The following is a 19,099-nucleotide window of genomic DNA, read 5'->3' on the forward strand; positions in this document are numbered from 1 at the left end:
TTGCAGTATGAATGAATCAAAACCTCTCTTGGTACCTGAGGGTGTCACATTGTCTGGGCTTCTAGTACAGGAAGTAAAAGCCCTGTTGTTTGCACAGCGCCAAACCAGAGGAGTCAAGCTAGAAACCACCTAATTGCTTGTGATAGTTTACATTGTTTAAGGACTAGAGACATTTCCCGTAATAGAGTACACTCCCTCCCTCGAGTGTCTCAAGTCTACTGTATTAACGGCTGACGGGTCGGCTTCTCAGTTTGGACAGGACTGGTTTCAAATAACAAAACATGTTAGATGGGACCCAGGGAATGCCTTTGAGTCTTTCAGGGTATTATAAGAAGGGCGAATTTCCTGAAGACCGCGGTTTCGATGTCAAGCATGACTTTTTTTCGACGGCACTGTTGCTGTACCCAAGTTGTGTCAAGGGGATGTTGAAATACAGGCACATGCTGGTGGTAATTTTTTGTGAGGGAAAACTCCCTCCAGCTTTGAAAAGGTGGGAAAAATCATGCTAAAATTGCTCCGGCTTAGGTTTTGTGTATTGTATGGCATGTTGGGCCAACACAACCAATAAATGGTTATTACAGCACTAAAAGCTTGTGTCAAACAATAGCGGAGAGGTGTGTGTTAAGGATGTAACAAAGTATTCAAGTCCCAATGTCTACGGTGGTTATGGTTCGGCTAAAAAAAGTGTAACACTAAGCTTTCACATCCCAAGGAATCAGGTGGTCTAGGTGTTTTATCCCTGGATTGCATTAGAATCACACACACTCCATCAAAGCGAATACAAACAGGCTTGACGTTGATTTAGGGTCTGAGAGGGCCCACGAGCGTTGTGGTCCTGTTGACTTGTAGAAATATACAGCCGTCAGTCGTAACAGCAGGTTGAGAGAATGATGGTTAAGCAGGGTAAGAGAGCGCACGGGAGGCGTTTGTAGCCATAGCAGTCTTGTTGATACTGCTGCCATAAGCTTGATATAATGACGTTATAAAACTGTCAAAATAAAGCTCCTCTGAGAGCATCTAGAATTTTTTGGGGGATGATGTGATGACACAGCCGAAAACTTGTTCAACATCAGATGAGTAATGCAACGTTTTTATAAAGTGCCATTGAATTGCCATAACATTTTGGATATGATTACTTATGGTATTACCATTACATACATACATACATTCATTATTTATATTTTATGTTGAGATACAATGGGTTTTTGACATGGACTTTTTATATTGTAATATAGTATGTAATAGTATTGAAAAGTGTGATGGAATCCCATAGTGGTTTTTATGTAGTTTATATATGTTCAATAGCAATATATTAGCAATAATATTTCTCTCAAGTTGCCATAATTTTCGTGATGTCTACCATAGTTAGACAATTTTGTTGTTGTTGTTTGAATGCCACGTTTATTCCAATGATACTGTGTTTGTTTGTTTGATTTCTTTCACAAATACCATGGTAATACTGTGGCATTCTGAATTTTTATTTGAAGTACTTTTTAAATACAATGGGATATGATAATCATACAGTATCATGGTATGCTATTATCATTTGATGCTATCACTGTACTACAGTATTGCATTTTGCATTTTTATGGCTATGAAAAGCATTAATTACCATTTGTGACCACCTAGCTACAGGTACTCAGCACATTTTGGAGGTTTCTTTAGCATTTCAAAGCCTGCCGGTTGTTATTTATAGCTTTGATTATAAATACCGTACATTACACCATTTAGAAATGTCCCTCAAGTGCAACAGAAAATCAAAGTGGCATGAAACAATGATTGATTGCCTTTTAAATATGTAGCTATGTGGTAAAACTCCCAACTTTACATCAAACGCCTCTCATTTCTTTATGAAGAAAAATGGGTAAGTACACCCCAGATAATCCTTCAAACCCAGCGTGAGTTCTGACAGCACGAGATGCACATTAGGACAGTGATTAAGGTGTGTTCTCAGCGTTCACAATCCCCCCGAGGACTGAAAGAAACCCGTCATCAGGTTTTTATGTGCGACGACGAGCTGCCAACCCAGATCGCTGATAATCGCCCCGTGGCCAGAACCTGTCACAGACCTCCACCGGTAAACAGACCAATTAGACGTGTCTTGTTATGCCTCTCTTGTAAATCACGCCCAGCGTTTCTCGTTATGACTTTCAAAGGGGCTTTTCCAGATGTTTGTCATAAAGAGCATGTTCCTTCCAGAGGCTTGCCGCCCTGTCTCAGCCAATAAAAATCAATCTTTTCTTAAGCCGATCGGAGGCCACACAAGAGACGGAAGTTTTATGTCGGTGCCTGGATCACATGCATGCACAAATGCTTTCATTAGGCCCATATTTACGTGCTTTTCTCCTCTTTTACAAGGACCTCGGTGCTGGCAAGCATTCAGGCAGCCTTCATGACTGGAAAGAATGCCATTGATTTCAGGATTCAGAGTAACCAGCATGTTTTCTTTGATTATGAACTGCACAGGAAACCAGGCGTGATTTCCACAGTGTGGAATCAGAGAACTCGCGTCTTTGTACAGTCGACCCACTGCAGCCAAAGGTCGGATGAGGTTATCTCTCAATGCTGCAGGAACACACCGTAAGCTCAGGGAACAATGGCTGCATGTAGGCGAAAAGAAGTACACAACACGATAATGAGCCTACAGTGGGTAGATAAATCCACTGCAGCTCGAGATTAGTGTCCCTCCAGTGAAATATACGTTGATTGCCTTCCTACTGTTATATATCCCTTCACGTTAACCAGATTTAGAACTAGATGATAAAACTGAGATTACCTACAGGGGATGTGGGGACTATATCTGTTCTGAATACTGAGCTGAACTCGGATCCCGATGTAATGCACAGTCAATGCTTCACGTTTGTTTTAAGTCTGAGAGGCTGCAAAAAAACTGTTAATATTGAAATATCAGGTTGATAATACAAAGCTCTTTCTAAACTGGTGGTTACACTTTATTTTAAGGTGTCCTTGTTACATTGTAATTATACAATTTAGTACTGAGTAATATTAATTATAAATTGTACTTGCTATATGGTAAGGGTTAGGATTAGGGTTTGGTGTAGGGTTAGTTGCATGTGATTATGCATAATCTACTGTTATTACAATAATAAGTATGTAACACGTGTAGCAAAGGCACTAAAATAAAGTGTTACCCACGTTCAAATATCCTCTGTAAAAACATCTGGGAGGTTTCTAAGGTGTTCTGGGTGTTTAGTGTGTTAAATGCAGTGCAATTTATGTAAGTTTGGTTAGTTTCTAAGGTGTTGCTAGGTGGTTTTTACGGTGTTCTGGGTGTTTTAGTGTGTTACTATGCACTTCTGGGAGGTTTCTAGGGTGTTTCTAGTTGGTTATTGGGGTGTGGGGTGTTCTGGGTGTTTAGTATGATAAATGCAGTTTATGTGGGTTGCGTTGGTTTCTAAGGTGTTGCTAGGTCATTATTAGGGTGTTCTGGGTGTTTTAGGGTGTATTCACACCTGTCTTGTTTGGTTCAATTGAATCGAACTCAAGTTCGTTTCCCCCCTTGGTGCAGATTTGACTTTTGGGCAGGTGTGAATACAGCAAACAAACTCTGGTACGGTTGAATGGATAAACCAATGAATGGATGACCTTAAGCACACATGTGGTTTTGTTTACAGTTTCTGGTTCACTTGCAAAAAGGGCAGTGTGAAAGCAAACTGCAGCAAACCAAAAAAATCAACATTGTATTTGGTCCGGACCAAAGAAAGTGAACTAGCGGACTTTCCTGGTGTGAATACACCCTTAGTGTAGTAACCAGGGTCTTTTGAGAGGTTACTAAAGTGTTGCTAGGTGGTTATTAGGGTGTTCTGGGCATTTAATTATGTTAATGTTTCTAAGGTCTTCTGGGAGGTTTCTAGGGTGTTTCTAGGTGGTTGTTGAGGTGTTCTGGGTGTTTAATATATTAAATGCAGTTTATGGGGGTTGGGTTGGTTTCTACGGCGTTGCTAGGTTGTTATTAGGGTGTTCTGGGTGTTTTAATGTTGTACTATGCAGTTGCTAGGGTCTTCTGGGAGGTTTCTCGGGTGTTCTGGCTGTTTTAGTATGTTAAATGCAGTTAATGTGGGTTGAGTTGGTTTCTAAGGTGTTGCTAGGTCATTATCATTGTTCTAGGTGTTTTAGTGTTTTATTGTGCAGTTGCTAGGGTTTTCTGGGAGATTATGAAAGTGTTACTAGGTTGTTATTATTAGGGTGTTGTGGGTCTTTATATATGTTACTATGCATTTTTTTATTTATTTTTTTTGTCTTTGAGGTTTTTGAACGGTTGCTTGGTCATGTTTAGGGAGTTCTGGGAGATTTATAAGGTGTTGCTAGGTGGTTATTATGGTATTCTGTGGTGTAGTGTGTTACTATGCAGTTACTAGGGTCTTCTAGGAAATTTCTGAGGGTTTTCTAAGTGGTTATTAGGATGTTGTTAGTGTGTTGCTATGGTGTTGTTAGGGTGTTTTTGATGGTTGCTAGGCGGTTACTATGTACTTATGCGGGAGTTATTCATTGTTGTTAGTGCTTACTGTTTTTAGAGGTTTTGAGGTGGTTGCTATTCTGTTGTTATGGTGTTTTGTATTGTTGCTAGGTGATCATTGCAGTATTCTAAGAGTTATATTGCATTGCTTTGCTGTTGTTAGGGTGTCCTAGGTGGTTGCTAGGTGGTTGCTAGGTGAGTATTAGGGTGTTCTCAGTGTTGTTAAAGCATTGCTTTGCTGGTGTTCTTGGTGGTTTCATGAGTGTTGCTGAGTGGTCACTAGGGTGTTTTATTGTGTCGCTGTGCAGTTGCTAGGGTAGGTGTTGTACTGTTTTTGGGGTGTTCTAGATGGTTCCTAATGTGTTGCTAAGTAGTTATCAGAGTGTTGTTTATGCTGTTGTAAGGTATTTTGGATGGTTTCTAATGTGCTGGTAGGTGATTTTTAAAGTGTTCTTAGTCCTATTGGCAAGTTGCTTTGCTGTTAAGGTATTCTAAGTCATTACTAGAGACTTGCTAGAGGGTTCTGGGTTTAAATGCTATAGATAAACCTTCCTTGGTGTACAAGAACTTGAGCAGAAAAGTGAAGTTTCTAAGTGATGAGAGGAATGATGTGTCTATAGCTCAGGGTTGCCAGGTCTGCGTAACAAAACCAGCCCAATGGTACTCAAAACTAGACCAACTGGGTTACGGGAGAAATTGACTATTAAAATCACTATCTGGAGAGCTTCGCTTCAACCTGCGGACTTAAAAAAAACCTCCGGCAACAGTATAAAAGTAGCCCAATTTCATGAGAAAATCATGGACTTGGCAACACTGCTATAGCTTTCAATTTTTATAGCTTCACTTTCAAATGTTCTGTCTATTTTCCTGTCCTTCGTTTTAATTTGAGACACAGACACCTCAGTGTTGTCATAAATTGCTAATTATGATACATTTTTGCAGAATGACATATGCATTTTCTATTCCCTCTCTTATTTTTCCCTCCTGCTTTCTGTCCTTTCTTTATCTCTTTTTTTTTCCTGCACTCACCCAGTCAAGTGCATCAGTTCTAAAATTAACTCCATATGTCGGAGCAGGTTTCTGGAAGTGGTTGAGCATATAGTGCAGTAAACAGTGTTGCACATGGAGCATGTATGTGTGTGTGTGTTGTGTTTGACCCCCCTGTGCACCGCAAGCCCAGCCCATCTTTGATATTAAAGGCAACGGGTCACACCGCATGGTAATCGTAACGATTATACATGATTTGGAAGTCTGGGACCGGGAAGTTCTCCTCGTCGTCCAGCTGTTTCATGCTTACTTGCTCAGAATTGATGTGGTCAATTTTTCATAATTATGTCTGTCTCTCTATCAGGCCACTTTTTGTGTTTGTTCAGGTGGGCTTCGTATTGTTGTATGTGTTCTGTGTCTGAAAAAGAGGGGGGAAAAATATAATTTCTGTGTAATTAATGGGAGAAAGTGCCATGTGCTGTCTGGAGATCTCATGAAAATGTCATGCTTTCATGTTTTTATAAGGATTGCAGATGAACTTTAAATTATCAGCCTCTACATGCAGGGTAGAACAGCAATTAAATTAAAATGTGATTAAATTAGTACTGTGTAAGTTCATTGTGTCTTGCTACTGGTATTTGATGATTTCATTTATTTTTAGGTAACAGTCAGAATTTGAAAGTGAGATTGTGTGTGTACAGAAGAGGATTGACAACCATATTTATCTCTAGTGTGTATGTGGCTAGTGGCATATCAGAAGACACACACACACACACACACACACACACACACACACACACACACACACACACACACACACACACACACAGACACAGCTGATTTTTGCTTGCTGCAGTTTCCTCTCAGTCCAAATCTCATTAAAACATCTAACTGTGAATAATTACTTCATTGTTGCTTCTAGCTCGCAATAAAGGCATTTCCTTTTCTCTGTTTTTGGCTTAATATGTTGCCAGCGAAGAAATTTACCAGGCCTTTAGCTATTAAAATGTGTCTCAGAAGGGATTTTGCTCGGCCTTCATCAGACATGGCTAAAATTGCCTGATTCTCCAGTTTGCAGTTAAACCATAGCCGTAATGTTTAATTCTTCTGTTTTTCCCATCTTATGAATCGTTTAAACGTTCGCCTCACCGCATTAATGCAGCATTTGTCATTTTTGCCAAGTCAGCTGTTTGTAGCACAAGTGCACTCGAGGCTAATTGCGTTCGGGTGTGGTAGTCATGTTTCTCATTAGTACACCTTGCGCTGTTGGAAGAATCGGTAGTGATCAAGTGCCCCTCAAGAATTAAAAAAACCCCACCTGACCGTGAATTGTAAAATTATGCTGTGCTTGTTAAATTTTGTACACTTGTTAACTCGGTCAGTGCAAACATATAGTGTTACACCTTCCTACACATAATCACTAACTAATCACGTCACTAACAAACAAAAAGAAAAGCCTGTATTTCTTAAAAGGATCGTCATTTACTCTGCCTGAATTACTTTTCTTTTCTGTCGAACACACAATTTTAAAATGCTTTATTCTGTTGTTATAATATTTGTGTGTAACTGGAATATGCATTTTCATATTTCAGAACAACACGGGTTCTTATACACCGACGGGGCGGCACTCGGTTTCTGTGGAGGAGCAAATGCAGAAACAGAGAGAGGACAGAGACTCTTTCACACAAGCCCAGAGGCAGTACAACTCCTTACCGCGGTAAGAGAAGCCAAACAGAGCCGTCACTGCACACGATATCTCAGATTCTCTTATCTGTTAACCACACATTGTCTCTCACAATAACACTAAATTAACAATATTTGCACAAAGCACTGAAGCCCTTTTTCATGCATAACTTTTGGAGTTAAGAAGTAAAAAGTAGTTTTAAATGAAATAAAATGTAGCATATTAGCATATGTACATTAATTTTATAATAATAATATTATTATTAATATTATTATTATTTAACTTGAATAATTTTAATGCCTTTTTGGCAGGACATTGACCTTGCTGCAACATGTAAATAATACATAAAGCGTCATATCATACCATTATTATGATGCCTTTATAATACTTTCCTGTTACATTTTGTAACACTATTCCTTACATTCAAGGAATAAATCTCAAATACGAGTACATGAGTTGCCGGATCGCCTAGAGCAAAGCAATGAAAAGTGATGCTTTAATAAATTAATGCTAATAAATCAGCCATAACCCAAATATGCGTGCAATCTTATTCCCACGTCTCTCACACTCTGTCTGACCTCAGTGGCATTTCTCCGCTGAAGTCATCCCATTGTTATGCGGTCGGTTCTGTCTTCGCTCTAAGCCTTCGGAACAGCAACAGCGTCTGTCTTCATGCTCACATGCCCCTCCTAAACCTAATAAAGATCAGCCCGAGAACCTGTTTGTTGAGGAAAGTTTATCTTGGCAACCTCAGTTTATAGGGCCCCCCTTTTTCGGATGGATATCAGCCCCGTCCCTCATCTGTTTTATCTGCTTTCTCTCTTTTTTCTTTCCCTCCCCTTTGCATATTTATCATAAATGTCAATAAAGCTTAGAATGTTGCCTGCGGGCTGAGTTTGATATCGGCGTTTCTACTTGCAGGCATTGGTATCTTCTTAATCTGCTTCAGTTCATGCAAAGCATCCAGCCAACAGACATGAGAAGAAAAAATCCTGCATTAGAGCTTTACATACTTAACTGACAGGGGTGGGGAACTGCCGGCGCTGCCGATAAAGTTTCACTCAATATTTCAGTACATTTATTTACAGCACAGCAGGAAAAACGGCATTTTTAAGTTTTCTGATGAAAACGTACGAGCTCAAAAGTTGCCTTCACAATGCAAGGGTGTCGCCAAGGTTCTGCTGAAGTGGTTTGTTAGCCACAAAAGAAATCTTGAAGGCTGACATCGAAGCTTAGTCTCTATGACACATTCTCCCGTTTGTCTGCCAGGCAAAAAATTGCGAATCTGATCAAATTTGCGATCACACTTCTTAACAAACTGCTCATTTTAATGTACAAACTCCAAGTTACGTGCAGAAGTTTAAACAGTGTAATTTATATGGTACCAGAATTGCAAAAGGCTTATTTTGCTATTGCCAAAGTTTGGGGTCTTTTTTAAAAAAAAATTTAAATAATATAATATTACATTGATACTTTTATTCACCAAGAATGCATTAAATGCTATTATTCAGATATTTTGTTCATCAAAGAATCTTGGAAAATAATAATAATAACAATAAGAAAAGAAAAGAGATCAATCAAAGAGCATATTAGAATCATTTCTGGAGGATCATGTCACACTGAAGACTGGAGTAACGATGCTGAAAATTCAGCATTGCCAGTACAGAAAAAAAATTAAAAATAAATAAAATAAAATAACCTTGTTAATTACATAAAATAACATATTGATTTAATCATTTAAGTGTATTTATTTATTTTTTTCATTTATTTATTTATTGAATTAATTAATGGGTGTTAGGAGAATATAGGCAAAAAAAAAAAAAAAGCAAACAATATTTTGTCTGTGGAAAAAATTTTCATTTAAATGGGATTAGAAGAGAATAAGAAGTCCAAAAAAATGCATTTCACCTTTATTGCTTACGTTTAGCATTTGTTCAAGTCTATAACCCTAAGTCTTAACAGTACAGACATGAAAAAAATAAAAATAATTAAATAAAAGAAATACATGTGTTATTTTTATTTTAATGCCATTCAATTTGCCTTAGTATAAGATTGTGGTATGTGGGTATTCTGAACTGGAATTATTGGGAAATGTCTAAAGTGTGTGTGGTCTAACATGCATGGCGCTTGTTTTTATTGGCTTTGGGAGCGGTGTAACCAGGATATGTACAATTACAGAATTAGTCCCCCCTCAAGCAATGACAAAGCCCAGCGCACACCGCAGAACGGAGGGGGGCCTTGCATCAGAAATCCCAGATTCGTCCATCGTTTTTTCCCTTCTATTTCCCAAGACAGTAGAGGAAGTCCTACGGTCGATAGAGAGGTTGATATTCACTACTCCACACTACGTGGACATAATGACAATTAATCAATTCAACCAATCAGCTTCCACTATTTCTCACTGCTTTAAGCATCGTCAGTGTCGCTGTCTATATTGAGCGAACTTTAGACAAAAACTCCAGATTTGCGAGGAATCCGCCGACTGGTTCCTGGCGGAGCTTTGACACTTTCCCTGGGGAAACTCCACACGGACAGCGACCCTTTGATGAGCATTCCACTCATAATCTCATACCGTCGGTCAAGCAGGGTCAAGCTGGTGTGAAATGACCCCTGTCCTCTGGAGGACCCGGCAGAGATGCGCACTCATTAGTAATGTAAGGATTTACTGGAACGCCATCCCTCCACCAGTCATAAACCAACGAGGATTAATCAACAGACACATGGACAGACTGTGGATTATAAGCAAGCTTTATCAGGGATCCAACTATGTGTTTACACTGTAGATTCAGATTTAGCACTTGGCTAATGAAGGGATTCTTTTTTAAGAGGTGGATTAGACGGAAAGAAAGGGAGGAACAGAAAATGGCAGATAAGCGAAGTGTACGCTGATTAGCAGTAATGAAAGTCATGTGAAACAGAGCGCAACTTCATGCAACAGCTGCACGTTATAATAAGGCAACACTCACAGAGATAAGAGGAGGGTCCCGCGTTCCAGCCTCTCGTTCTGCTTTCTGTTAACAAATAGAAAATATTACTCAAGGTGTTGAGATAATATTGTTCTCTGTGTGCATAGCTGTTGTCCTTTTGATAAACTGTGATGCACACCAGCTGTTTCTCAGATACTCACAAACACTAGCTCTTACAAAACAATAAAATAAAAGTAAAATACTTCTGTCATTAATGTCTTTAGCTGTGTTATGATATGACATTATCATAGAGATATGCTTATTATTTCGCATCACTTTATCTACATGTGAATTGTGTAGTTGTTGCCCCACTGGCATCAGAATAGCAAAAATAATGACTGTTTTCAAAAAGGTTTCCCAAATGGTCTCCCCGAACAGACAGAAAGCCCCGCCCCAAACTCCTGCCATTAGTTGAGCTGTTGCTATGTTGGGCTGGTCGGGATTTCAAATCTTTCAAATACATCTACAAATGTTGTACTTATAGTTGTCTCTACTTATTAACTTGAAATAGGAGTAATTTAAACTTAAAAATATGACACGTTTCACTGTTGTGCATTAGCTAACAACTGTCTTTAGCCATGACTATATTCACAATATGGCATGAAACTTATTTCACATCACTTTATCTACAAGTGAAGCGTGTAGTTTTTGTGCCACTGCCATCAGAATTGCTAAAATAATGACTGTTTTTAAACAGGTTTCACAAATAATCTCCCCATCTGCTATTGGTTGAACGGACAGAAAGCCCCGCTGCAAAATCACACCATTGGTTGAGCTGTTGCTATGTTTGGCTGGTCAGGATTCTCAAACATTAAGAGCAGTGTTTTGATTTTTTAAGGAAGTTAATTATACAGATGTTTCACTTATAGTTGTCTCTACATATTAACTTTGAATAGGAGTAATTTAAACTTGAAAATATGGCACATTTCACGTTTATGCAGTAGATAAAAACAGCCTTTAGCCTCGACTATATTCACAATATGGATATATTGAGTATTTTATCTCAGGATGGTACATTGATGGTGTATCATCATACAGGACCGGAACTAACTACTTTAATAAGTGTTATAAAAATGTATTGTATCTATTGAATTAATATTGATTTGTTAATGCTGTAATGAAGTTTGCTTCTAGCTGTCTGTTTTTACGTATAAGATGTGTTTCAAGGTGATAATTAGTCACCTTTTTCTCAATATTTTCAATAACAAGTATGCAGACATCACTGTAACTGCATGAAGATTTAGTTTTTTTCTCTCTCTCAAAAAAAATGTAAACACCCCTTATTTCATCACCACTTTCTGAATTCTGGACAATATTACAACATTTGTCTGACTTCTTTTGAAAGCACTCCTTTCTTGTGTGAATCCCAAAAGAAGTGTGCGCAAACACACTTACACGCATGCTTTTAAGTGTGCAAAGCCAGTGAGGTGTGAGTGGGGCTTCATTTAGCCATGAGGCGATGGGATGTGGCATGGTAGCTACTTCAAATTCCCACTTAATGGATCCTAATAACAGAGCAGAGCGAAGATGGACACAGTCTGAGTGGACACCCCTCATAACGGCCACCACGTTGAAAAAGAAATTTGTAGGTTGGATATTTCTTCCCTCGTTCCTTTAGGTAAGAAAGGGATCTGACGCTGGCGGTCTGTCAGATGTCTAGTAGTTGATTGGCCGATATGGATGGACATTGAAGGGACCTGTTATTTCCTTTCTTGATGTTAAGTACGCTAGCTGGTCTCAGACAGTGCCGTTTAACGCAGAATGTTTAACGCTTTTTGTGCCGCACTGAACTCGATTTTTACATTTTCTGGAGAACTGGTGCTTGGCGCTTGTTTTGGACAACTTGCCACCAAAATGCTATAGCATGTTGTTGGTGGTTGTTACCATAGACTGTAAAAAAGTTGGGTGATACGTCCCTACTTGTGTGATACGTGATTTCCTTCCACTGTAGAAAAACGAAGCCAAAATGTCCCAAAATGTCATTTGGATTCATAAAGTGGAGCCGCAGTATCGAGGTCCTGTCCGAACTCTCACAAACTCATCGCGAGCACACAATCGTGATGCCACACACTGTTTTTATAGCATCAAATAAAACCACACTTATTAGAAAAACAAACACTTGAAAACACCAGCATAATAAGAACTGCCTAAAATGACAGAAACCATCTTTGGGTAAAATTTATTTGAAGAGTAATTCGATTTTTTTGTTAGGCTCACATCCCATTCGTTTACATGGAGAGGGCGCGGTTTATGCCACAAGGTGACAATCAACATGTTTTGGCCTTACTTTTTAGGATGTCTGTGGCACAATTTATTGTATAGTTTCTAGATGGTTACTTACTAGCCCAGGTCAAAAGAGCCTACTCTCGGGTCTAGATTTTATACATCCTTTTTTTCACGTCTTTTTTTACCTTTTTTTTTTACCATGTTTTGGTCTCCGTCTTTCAGTTTCACTTTATTTTGATGGTCCCTTTAACACATTCTGTTGCCTATAAGTAATGTTGCACCTGCATATCTACTAACTCTCATTAGAGTGTTAGTAGAGTATTAGTAGACTGGTAGGGTTAGGGTTAGAATAAGTTGACGTGTACTTGCAAAGTTACTTATAGTCAGTAGAACGTCTGTTGGGAGACCATCACAATAAATAGTTAGCAGATATTAAGCAGACAGTCTACTAATAGTCTAATGAGAGTTAGTTGATATGTGGGTGCAAAGTAGTGCTGTCAAACAATTAATCGCGATTAATCGCACCCAGAATATTTTTTTTTGTTATATAATATTACGTTTTTGTTTACATAATATATGTGTGTGTACTGTGTATATTTATTACGTATATATATATATATAAATACACACATGCATGTATATATTTAGGAAAAATATGTTATGTTTATATATTAAATATATTATATAATATAATATAAATTCTATTAATATGAATATATACATGTAAATACATGTAAATATTTTCAAAATATATACTGTATGTGTGTGTATTTATATATGCATAATAAATATACACAGTACACACACACACACATATTATGTGAACAAAAACTGTTATTTTGGATGCGATTAATCTTTTGACAGCACTTGTGCAAAGTTACTTATTGTCAACGGAAAGTTCAAAAGGGACCATCAAAATAAAGTGTTATCCTTCTTTCTCTTTTCCTTACAGACAACCACGTAAAAACCCTAGCACCGTGTCTCAAGACTCTTGGGATAAAGTCTATCCTCCTGGCGAGGTCTTTCAGTCCACCAAAGAGAACCCACACTATTCCAGCTACCAGGGATCCCGCACTGCCAATGGCTACCTGGGCGCCGCCGCCACGGGCTTGAACGCTCGCGTCCTCCTGGAGACCCAAGAGCTCCTGAGACAGGAACAGAGACGAAAGGAGCAAGAGGCTAAAACCAAGCTACCTACTATGGAGGAGACACCAACCTCAAGCAAAACCCCTGTTCTTGCTCCACCCAAAGGCCCCTACCGACAAGACGTGCCACCCTCGCCCACCCAACTCGCCCGGCTCAACCGTCTACAGACCCCTGAGAAGGGCCGCCCCTTCTACTCCTGAGACGAGAGATCAAAACTGTAGGAAAAACTGTATGACAGCAATAATATTGAATGGAGAGAGACAGGGCTATAACATGGAGACTGCATAGAGGATTGGTTTTAGAGGTTTTTCTGAGGGTTGCCAAGTTGTTGTTTTTGTACTCTAGTATGGAATCTTTGTACACACTGAAGATCTTTGTCAACTATCCATCTCCTATTCTTACTTTTGACAATTGTGTATGTGTTTGTTTAATTCATTGACGTTATGGCACTAGGTATACTTGACAATCACATGACAGTCGCCTGAGGTTTTGATACATGGTTGTTTCCATCATATTGTGACCTACATACCTTGTTTTTGTCAAGTGAGCTGAGAAAAACAAGTAGGTGGGTGAATTTCACTACACCTGCCAGAAACATGTCTAGGTCATATTTCACCACAAAATCAAAAGAAAAAATGCAATATTTAGCTATAAAACGATGCTTGGTTCTAGGTCTATAAAGATTTTTTTTCTTTTCCGTTGTGGCATTTTCATCACTAGAGCCCTGTTCATGACATTCTTTTTTTAATATGTATTGTAGAAACAAATTAAGAATTTGTTCCCATATTTTACAATTTATATATATCCACATTATTTTCGCTGAGAATGAGATTTTTGATGCGTTACGCTAGTGAGAGTTTTGTGGGTGTAGGTGTACAGTATGTGTTCAGGGCGAGTGTGTTTTAGCCCATGTACTCCAGCAGTGTAGCTGAACTCAGCTAATAGAGTGCGGAAAGGTTATGACCCCACAACCCTCCGACTCTCTGCTACAGAAACCCCCATTAACCCATCATACTTCTCAGTTGCTCCTCATGTGTCGCCTCCCATCTCCACCCACTTCGTAATTGATTCTTCTGCTTTCTCCTTGAGTTAGTGGCCTCTGTTCCTCCACTACTAAGATGGTAAATGTACAATAAATGTGACCCTGGAGCACAAAACCAGTCTTAAGTTGCTGGGGTATATTTGTAGCAAAATTATTGGGATTTTTCTTTTATGTAAATTATGTAAAGTAAAGATCATGTTCCATGAAGATATTTTGTAAATTTCCTACTGTACATATATTAAAACTTAATTTTTGATTAGTAATATGCATTGCTAAGAACTTCATTTGGACAACTTTAAAGGTGATTTTCTCAATATTTTGATTTTTTTTGCACCCTCAGATTCCAGATTTTCAAATAGTTGTATCTCGGCCAAATATTGTTCTATCCTAACAAACCATGCATCAATTGAAAGCTTATTTATTCAGCTTTCAGATGATGCATATATCTCAATTTCGAAAAATTTACCCTTATGACTGGTTTTGTGCTCCAGGGTCAACAAATGTACAGAAATTCAGGAATTGGGAATTTTTCGTAACTTGTTTAAAATGCTTCCAGAAGAGCAAAGCATTTGGTTTGGTGCTACTAATAGAAATAGAAATTACATACTGTACCTTTTAAGTCAACATGAAGCAATTTTATTCAATAGCTATGATTTCATCCACCTATTTTATGGGAATTTTGGAATATTGCATAAAGAAACTCTGGATGGAAACACCAATATGTGCATAAATTCTAAAAATGTGAATAAAAAGGTTATAATTTCTTTATTCGATAAGAAGATATGCTCATATACTAAGATGGAAACACATTTAACGTATAAATTCTGCAGTGCAATTAAAAAAAACTCATGTGGCTTTGCCTCAACAGTGCATGTGATTGAATAACTGAACAAACCTGCACACCGTTGTCATCACATGCCATCTCAAATGTTGTTTTAGTCATTCTGAAATGCCTGAACCAAACTCTGCCATCAAAATGATTTGGAATAATGAAAGTGCCTCACAACATGATTGCGTTCTAAAACATCAGGTAACCCTACGCAAGATAGCATCATGACGTTTGTTACTGCGTTTCGTCTGCGTGCTCTGAGACACAAGTAATTTATTCTGTAAGTTTCCGTGGTTGCAGCAACTTTCATTGATGAAAGCAGTGTTTTATTTGCAAATGTTTCATGCGATATTCTAATTTTGCGCATGAGTTAACTTGCTGAATCTGGATGGAAACATAGCTAATGAGATCAAATGTAATTTTCTTCATCAGGAATCTGTGTGATTGTGAAAAATTAATTCTATGACAAGTGGTTGGAGGGGAGGGGCTTAAAAATAAGAGGGATTGATGATGTCATCCAAAATGGAAAATCATTTTAAAAGTGGAGCATGTTTTTACATTTTGATGAGAGACGATGTTACGTTGTTGTTGTTGTTGTTTTTGGGGATGTTCACAGATCTTGCATAATAACACCAGGAGCATGTTAACTTTAATGCTTCCTATCAAGGCAGTGTGCTTGTGTGTTACTTTTATACCCAGTAGGTGTGGGTGTGACTCTGACCTTTGCCTTCATACAAACTGTCTTTGGTTTCAGCGGCTCAGGCAGAGACTAGTTTTGTTCAGCACTTTAGTTTTTTATCGCACATGTTCCACTATAACACAACAAAGCTCAGGTTACAGCTCACAACGCAGTAGCCACGGATAAAGTCCATAACCTGTTTAAAGGAGCAGTTCACCTAGTAATGAAACTTCTGTCATCTACGCTCTCCCATGTCGTTCCAAAACTTGTTTGCCTTACTTTCTGTGGAACACAAAGTGTAGTCCATACTTTTCTCTCAAAAGGCATGTCAAGTTGCCCATATGAATTCTATGATAAAATTTGACTATCCCTTTAAATCCAGCTGCATTTAACTATTCATTCAAAAATTCAAACCACTCTAACAAACGTCATGTGACTTTTATGTGTGCTGTATGTTTTTTGATATGTGCACGTGTGTGTGGGTTTTGCGTGGGATTGTGTATCACCAGTGCCTGTAACATGACTCGCTCTTGTCTATGAACTGTATCTTGGCAGGCACATGAAACACTTGGCCACATTTTTCAGAGCTAAAGCTAAAAGAGCTCAATAAGCTCTCACAAAAAGGAAAGCCAGGCCCATACTCTCCTCCAAGTCTCTTCCTGGCGTCTCGCTCTGTCTCGGATCCATTCATTGTGGAAAATGTTCAGTATATCTGCTCTATTCTTCTCTGACTTCGGTACTTCCTCCCAAAATTGTTTGAGGTTCTGTGGTACAACATAATGTGCTTCTAATATTGTATCTACAAACACATTTCCAGAACAGCAGCATATATATATATATATATATTTTTTTTTTTTGTGGTGCTGGCTGCTTATCTACTATTTTATATCACATTGTATACATTAGACGTTTTTGTTGGGAAGTGCCTGTGAAGAGGGATGTTTTTGTATGTTAAAAGTTTAACGTGTCGCCAAATGAACATATTTTTAAAATGAAATTATTGCATTCCTTTGTCTTTCTCTGATCATACAGCATTTGTTTTAGTCGTTAAAAGAAAGCAAAGATTAATCTGCACATTTTAATGTATTTGTATGACATTTTGTTGTCTATGTACGTCGTAGGTACTATGGAGTTTGATTCCTGTATGCACAATGAAAATGGTTTTTACTCAAAGTTTTTACCTGATGTGTCAAAATATACACAAAGCTTCTCTGTACATATCAAATCTATATTCAATAAAATGTTTCTTCATTCTGTTTACAGTAAATGGTTTTGTTTGCCTTTATTTTAAAAAAGACTTAACCATCAAGTAAAATGTATGTAATATTTTAATATATAAGCATTTTATTATTCTTTATTATTATTATTATTATTATTATTTAAATACGTTAAAATGCAATTCATGATGAGCATGCTTTAACTGTAATAATTTTGACTTAGGAGAAGAGGGAAAAACATTTTATCACAGCTGCTTTACTGGTTATTATTATTTGGAAAAAAACAAACAAACAAAAATCGACATTGATTTGGCAAAAACGTCATGTAGTGAAACCAACATAGGCCTATAGAGGGGGTATTCCCCAAAACCTGCCTACTCTTCTGATTAACACTCAGAAGTATCTACTTTTTCATCACAAAAATAATACATACTTTTAGGGCATAGTATTAGTAGGCAAGTAAGTATGCAGTTTCCTGGGAAATCTATCCAACTCTAAAATATAAATAATCATTATAGGCTTAAAATAGTTATTTAGGGTAAGGCAAAAACATGATTTGGAAAATGTTGTTTTATTATCTACTCACTCATTATTTAAATTTTGTTTGTTAAAAATAAAAAAGTACTGTGTAGCTTTAATGTTTTAATGAATACAGACTAAATCTGGACAAAATAATGAGCATTGTGTCACTGACCCAACTACACCTCACATTTCATTGCATTCTGGGGAGATTATGAAACTGTCCTTTGGTTTGAAATTTAGCAAAAAAGAGTGATACATTACTCTCTGATGATCTAGTTGGCAAACTTTGAGCTTCAGTGTCAAAGATGATAACAGAAAAATGCGATGCTGAGCAGGAGAGAATTTTAACCTTTGTTCTCCTGGTATGGCGAGCACATTGAGTGGAAGAGAACAGAAAAAGAAATCGGAAGAAATATGCATCCGTTTTCCTCCCTCGGTTTAATCTTTTTCTGATCCCATATATCATTTTAATGATGGTTGTGACATGGCTGGCAAGTGCTCTAATGGGAAGTGTAATGACTTTGATGGAGATAAAGACAATGCTGGAATTTATGAAGTTCAGGTCCGGGTGAGAGCGCCTTTGGGAATGTTGGCTCTCACCATTTCTCAGAGAAATTGCCAAGAGTTGTTCTGCTGGAAAAAGGGAGGCCTATTGAAAAGATCCATATGTTTGAGCCTGTAGATGTGTATGTGTGTGTGTGTCTGTGTGTGTGTCTCTAAAGATAGACATGGGTCATGTCAAGAGAGCTTGAAGGAAAGCAGCAGGGAAGTGGGGTAGGCAAACGCCAGTGAAACACAGGAACGGAGAGCATAACCTGTCCTAGCTCAGCAGGGTCACCCTATGTTGGGTTCAGGTGTAGATTGGCACAACACATACCCAGTCACAGCAGCCGCGCACCTGAAGCTCAGAGCGGTCACGTATCGAGTCTGAACTCAAATCCTCCCCTCTGAGTGAACCCATGCCACACTGCACCGTCTGCTGTCTGGATCACTGTGACTCTGTGCTTTCTGCTGCTCACTTTTGAGACACACTTTCCACAAATAGGATACAGACTAGTGTTCCATTACCATGATGCACAAATTTAATGTTCTTTAGAAGAATAACTCTAAGATGTGGTTGATAAACTACCATCTATCATCCAATTAGCATAACATGAAACAGACTTAGATTTAAATGCAACAAATATATTTAAACCATTAAAAATGGTCAATTTGGCCTGTCCCACCTGACTTGTGTTGTGACTATTTCCCAAATTCAAAATCATACCAACATTTTGGCATAATGTGTTGTATTAAAATCTAATTCCTTGTAGTGGCGGGAGGT

The 19,099-nt window shown here is 38.1% G+C and overlaps 1 protein-coding gene across 1 annotated transcript in view; it reads left to right on the forward strand.

The window, feature by feature from the left end:
- Positions 1-14,203, forward strand: part of pard3aa (par-3 family cell polarity regulator alpha, a) — a 500,803-nt gene extending 486,600 nt beyond the window's left edge. Inside the window, exons 23-24 of the mRNA XM_016440634.1 lie at positions 7,057-7,181; positions 13,293-14,203. Of these exons, the coding sequence (XP_016296120.1) occupies positions 7,057-7,181; positions 13,293-13,686 (519 nt within the window). The 3' untranslated portion in view covers positions 13,687-14,203. The remainder of the gene's footprint in view (positions 1-7,056; positions 7,182-13,292) is intronic.
- Positions 14,204-19,099: the final 4,896 nt, after the last annotated feature.

Source organism: Sinocyclocheilus anshuiensis, unplaced genomic scaffold (genome assembly GCF_001515605.1).
Source record: "Sinocyclocheilus anshuiensis isolate Anshui unplaced genomic scaffold, SAMN03320099.WGS_v1.1 scaffold79, whole genome shotgun sequence".
Classification (NCBI taxonomy): Eukaryota; Metazoa; Chordata; class Actinopteri; order Cypriniformes; family Cyprinidae; genus Sinocyclocheilus; species Sinocyclocheilus anshuiensis.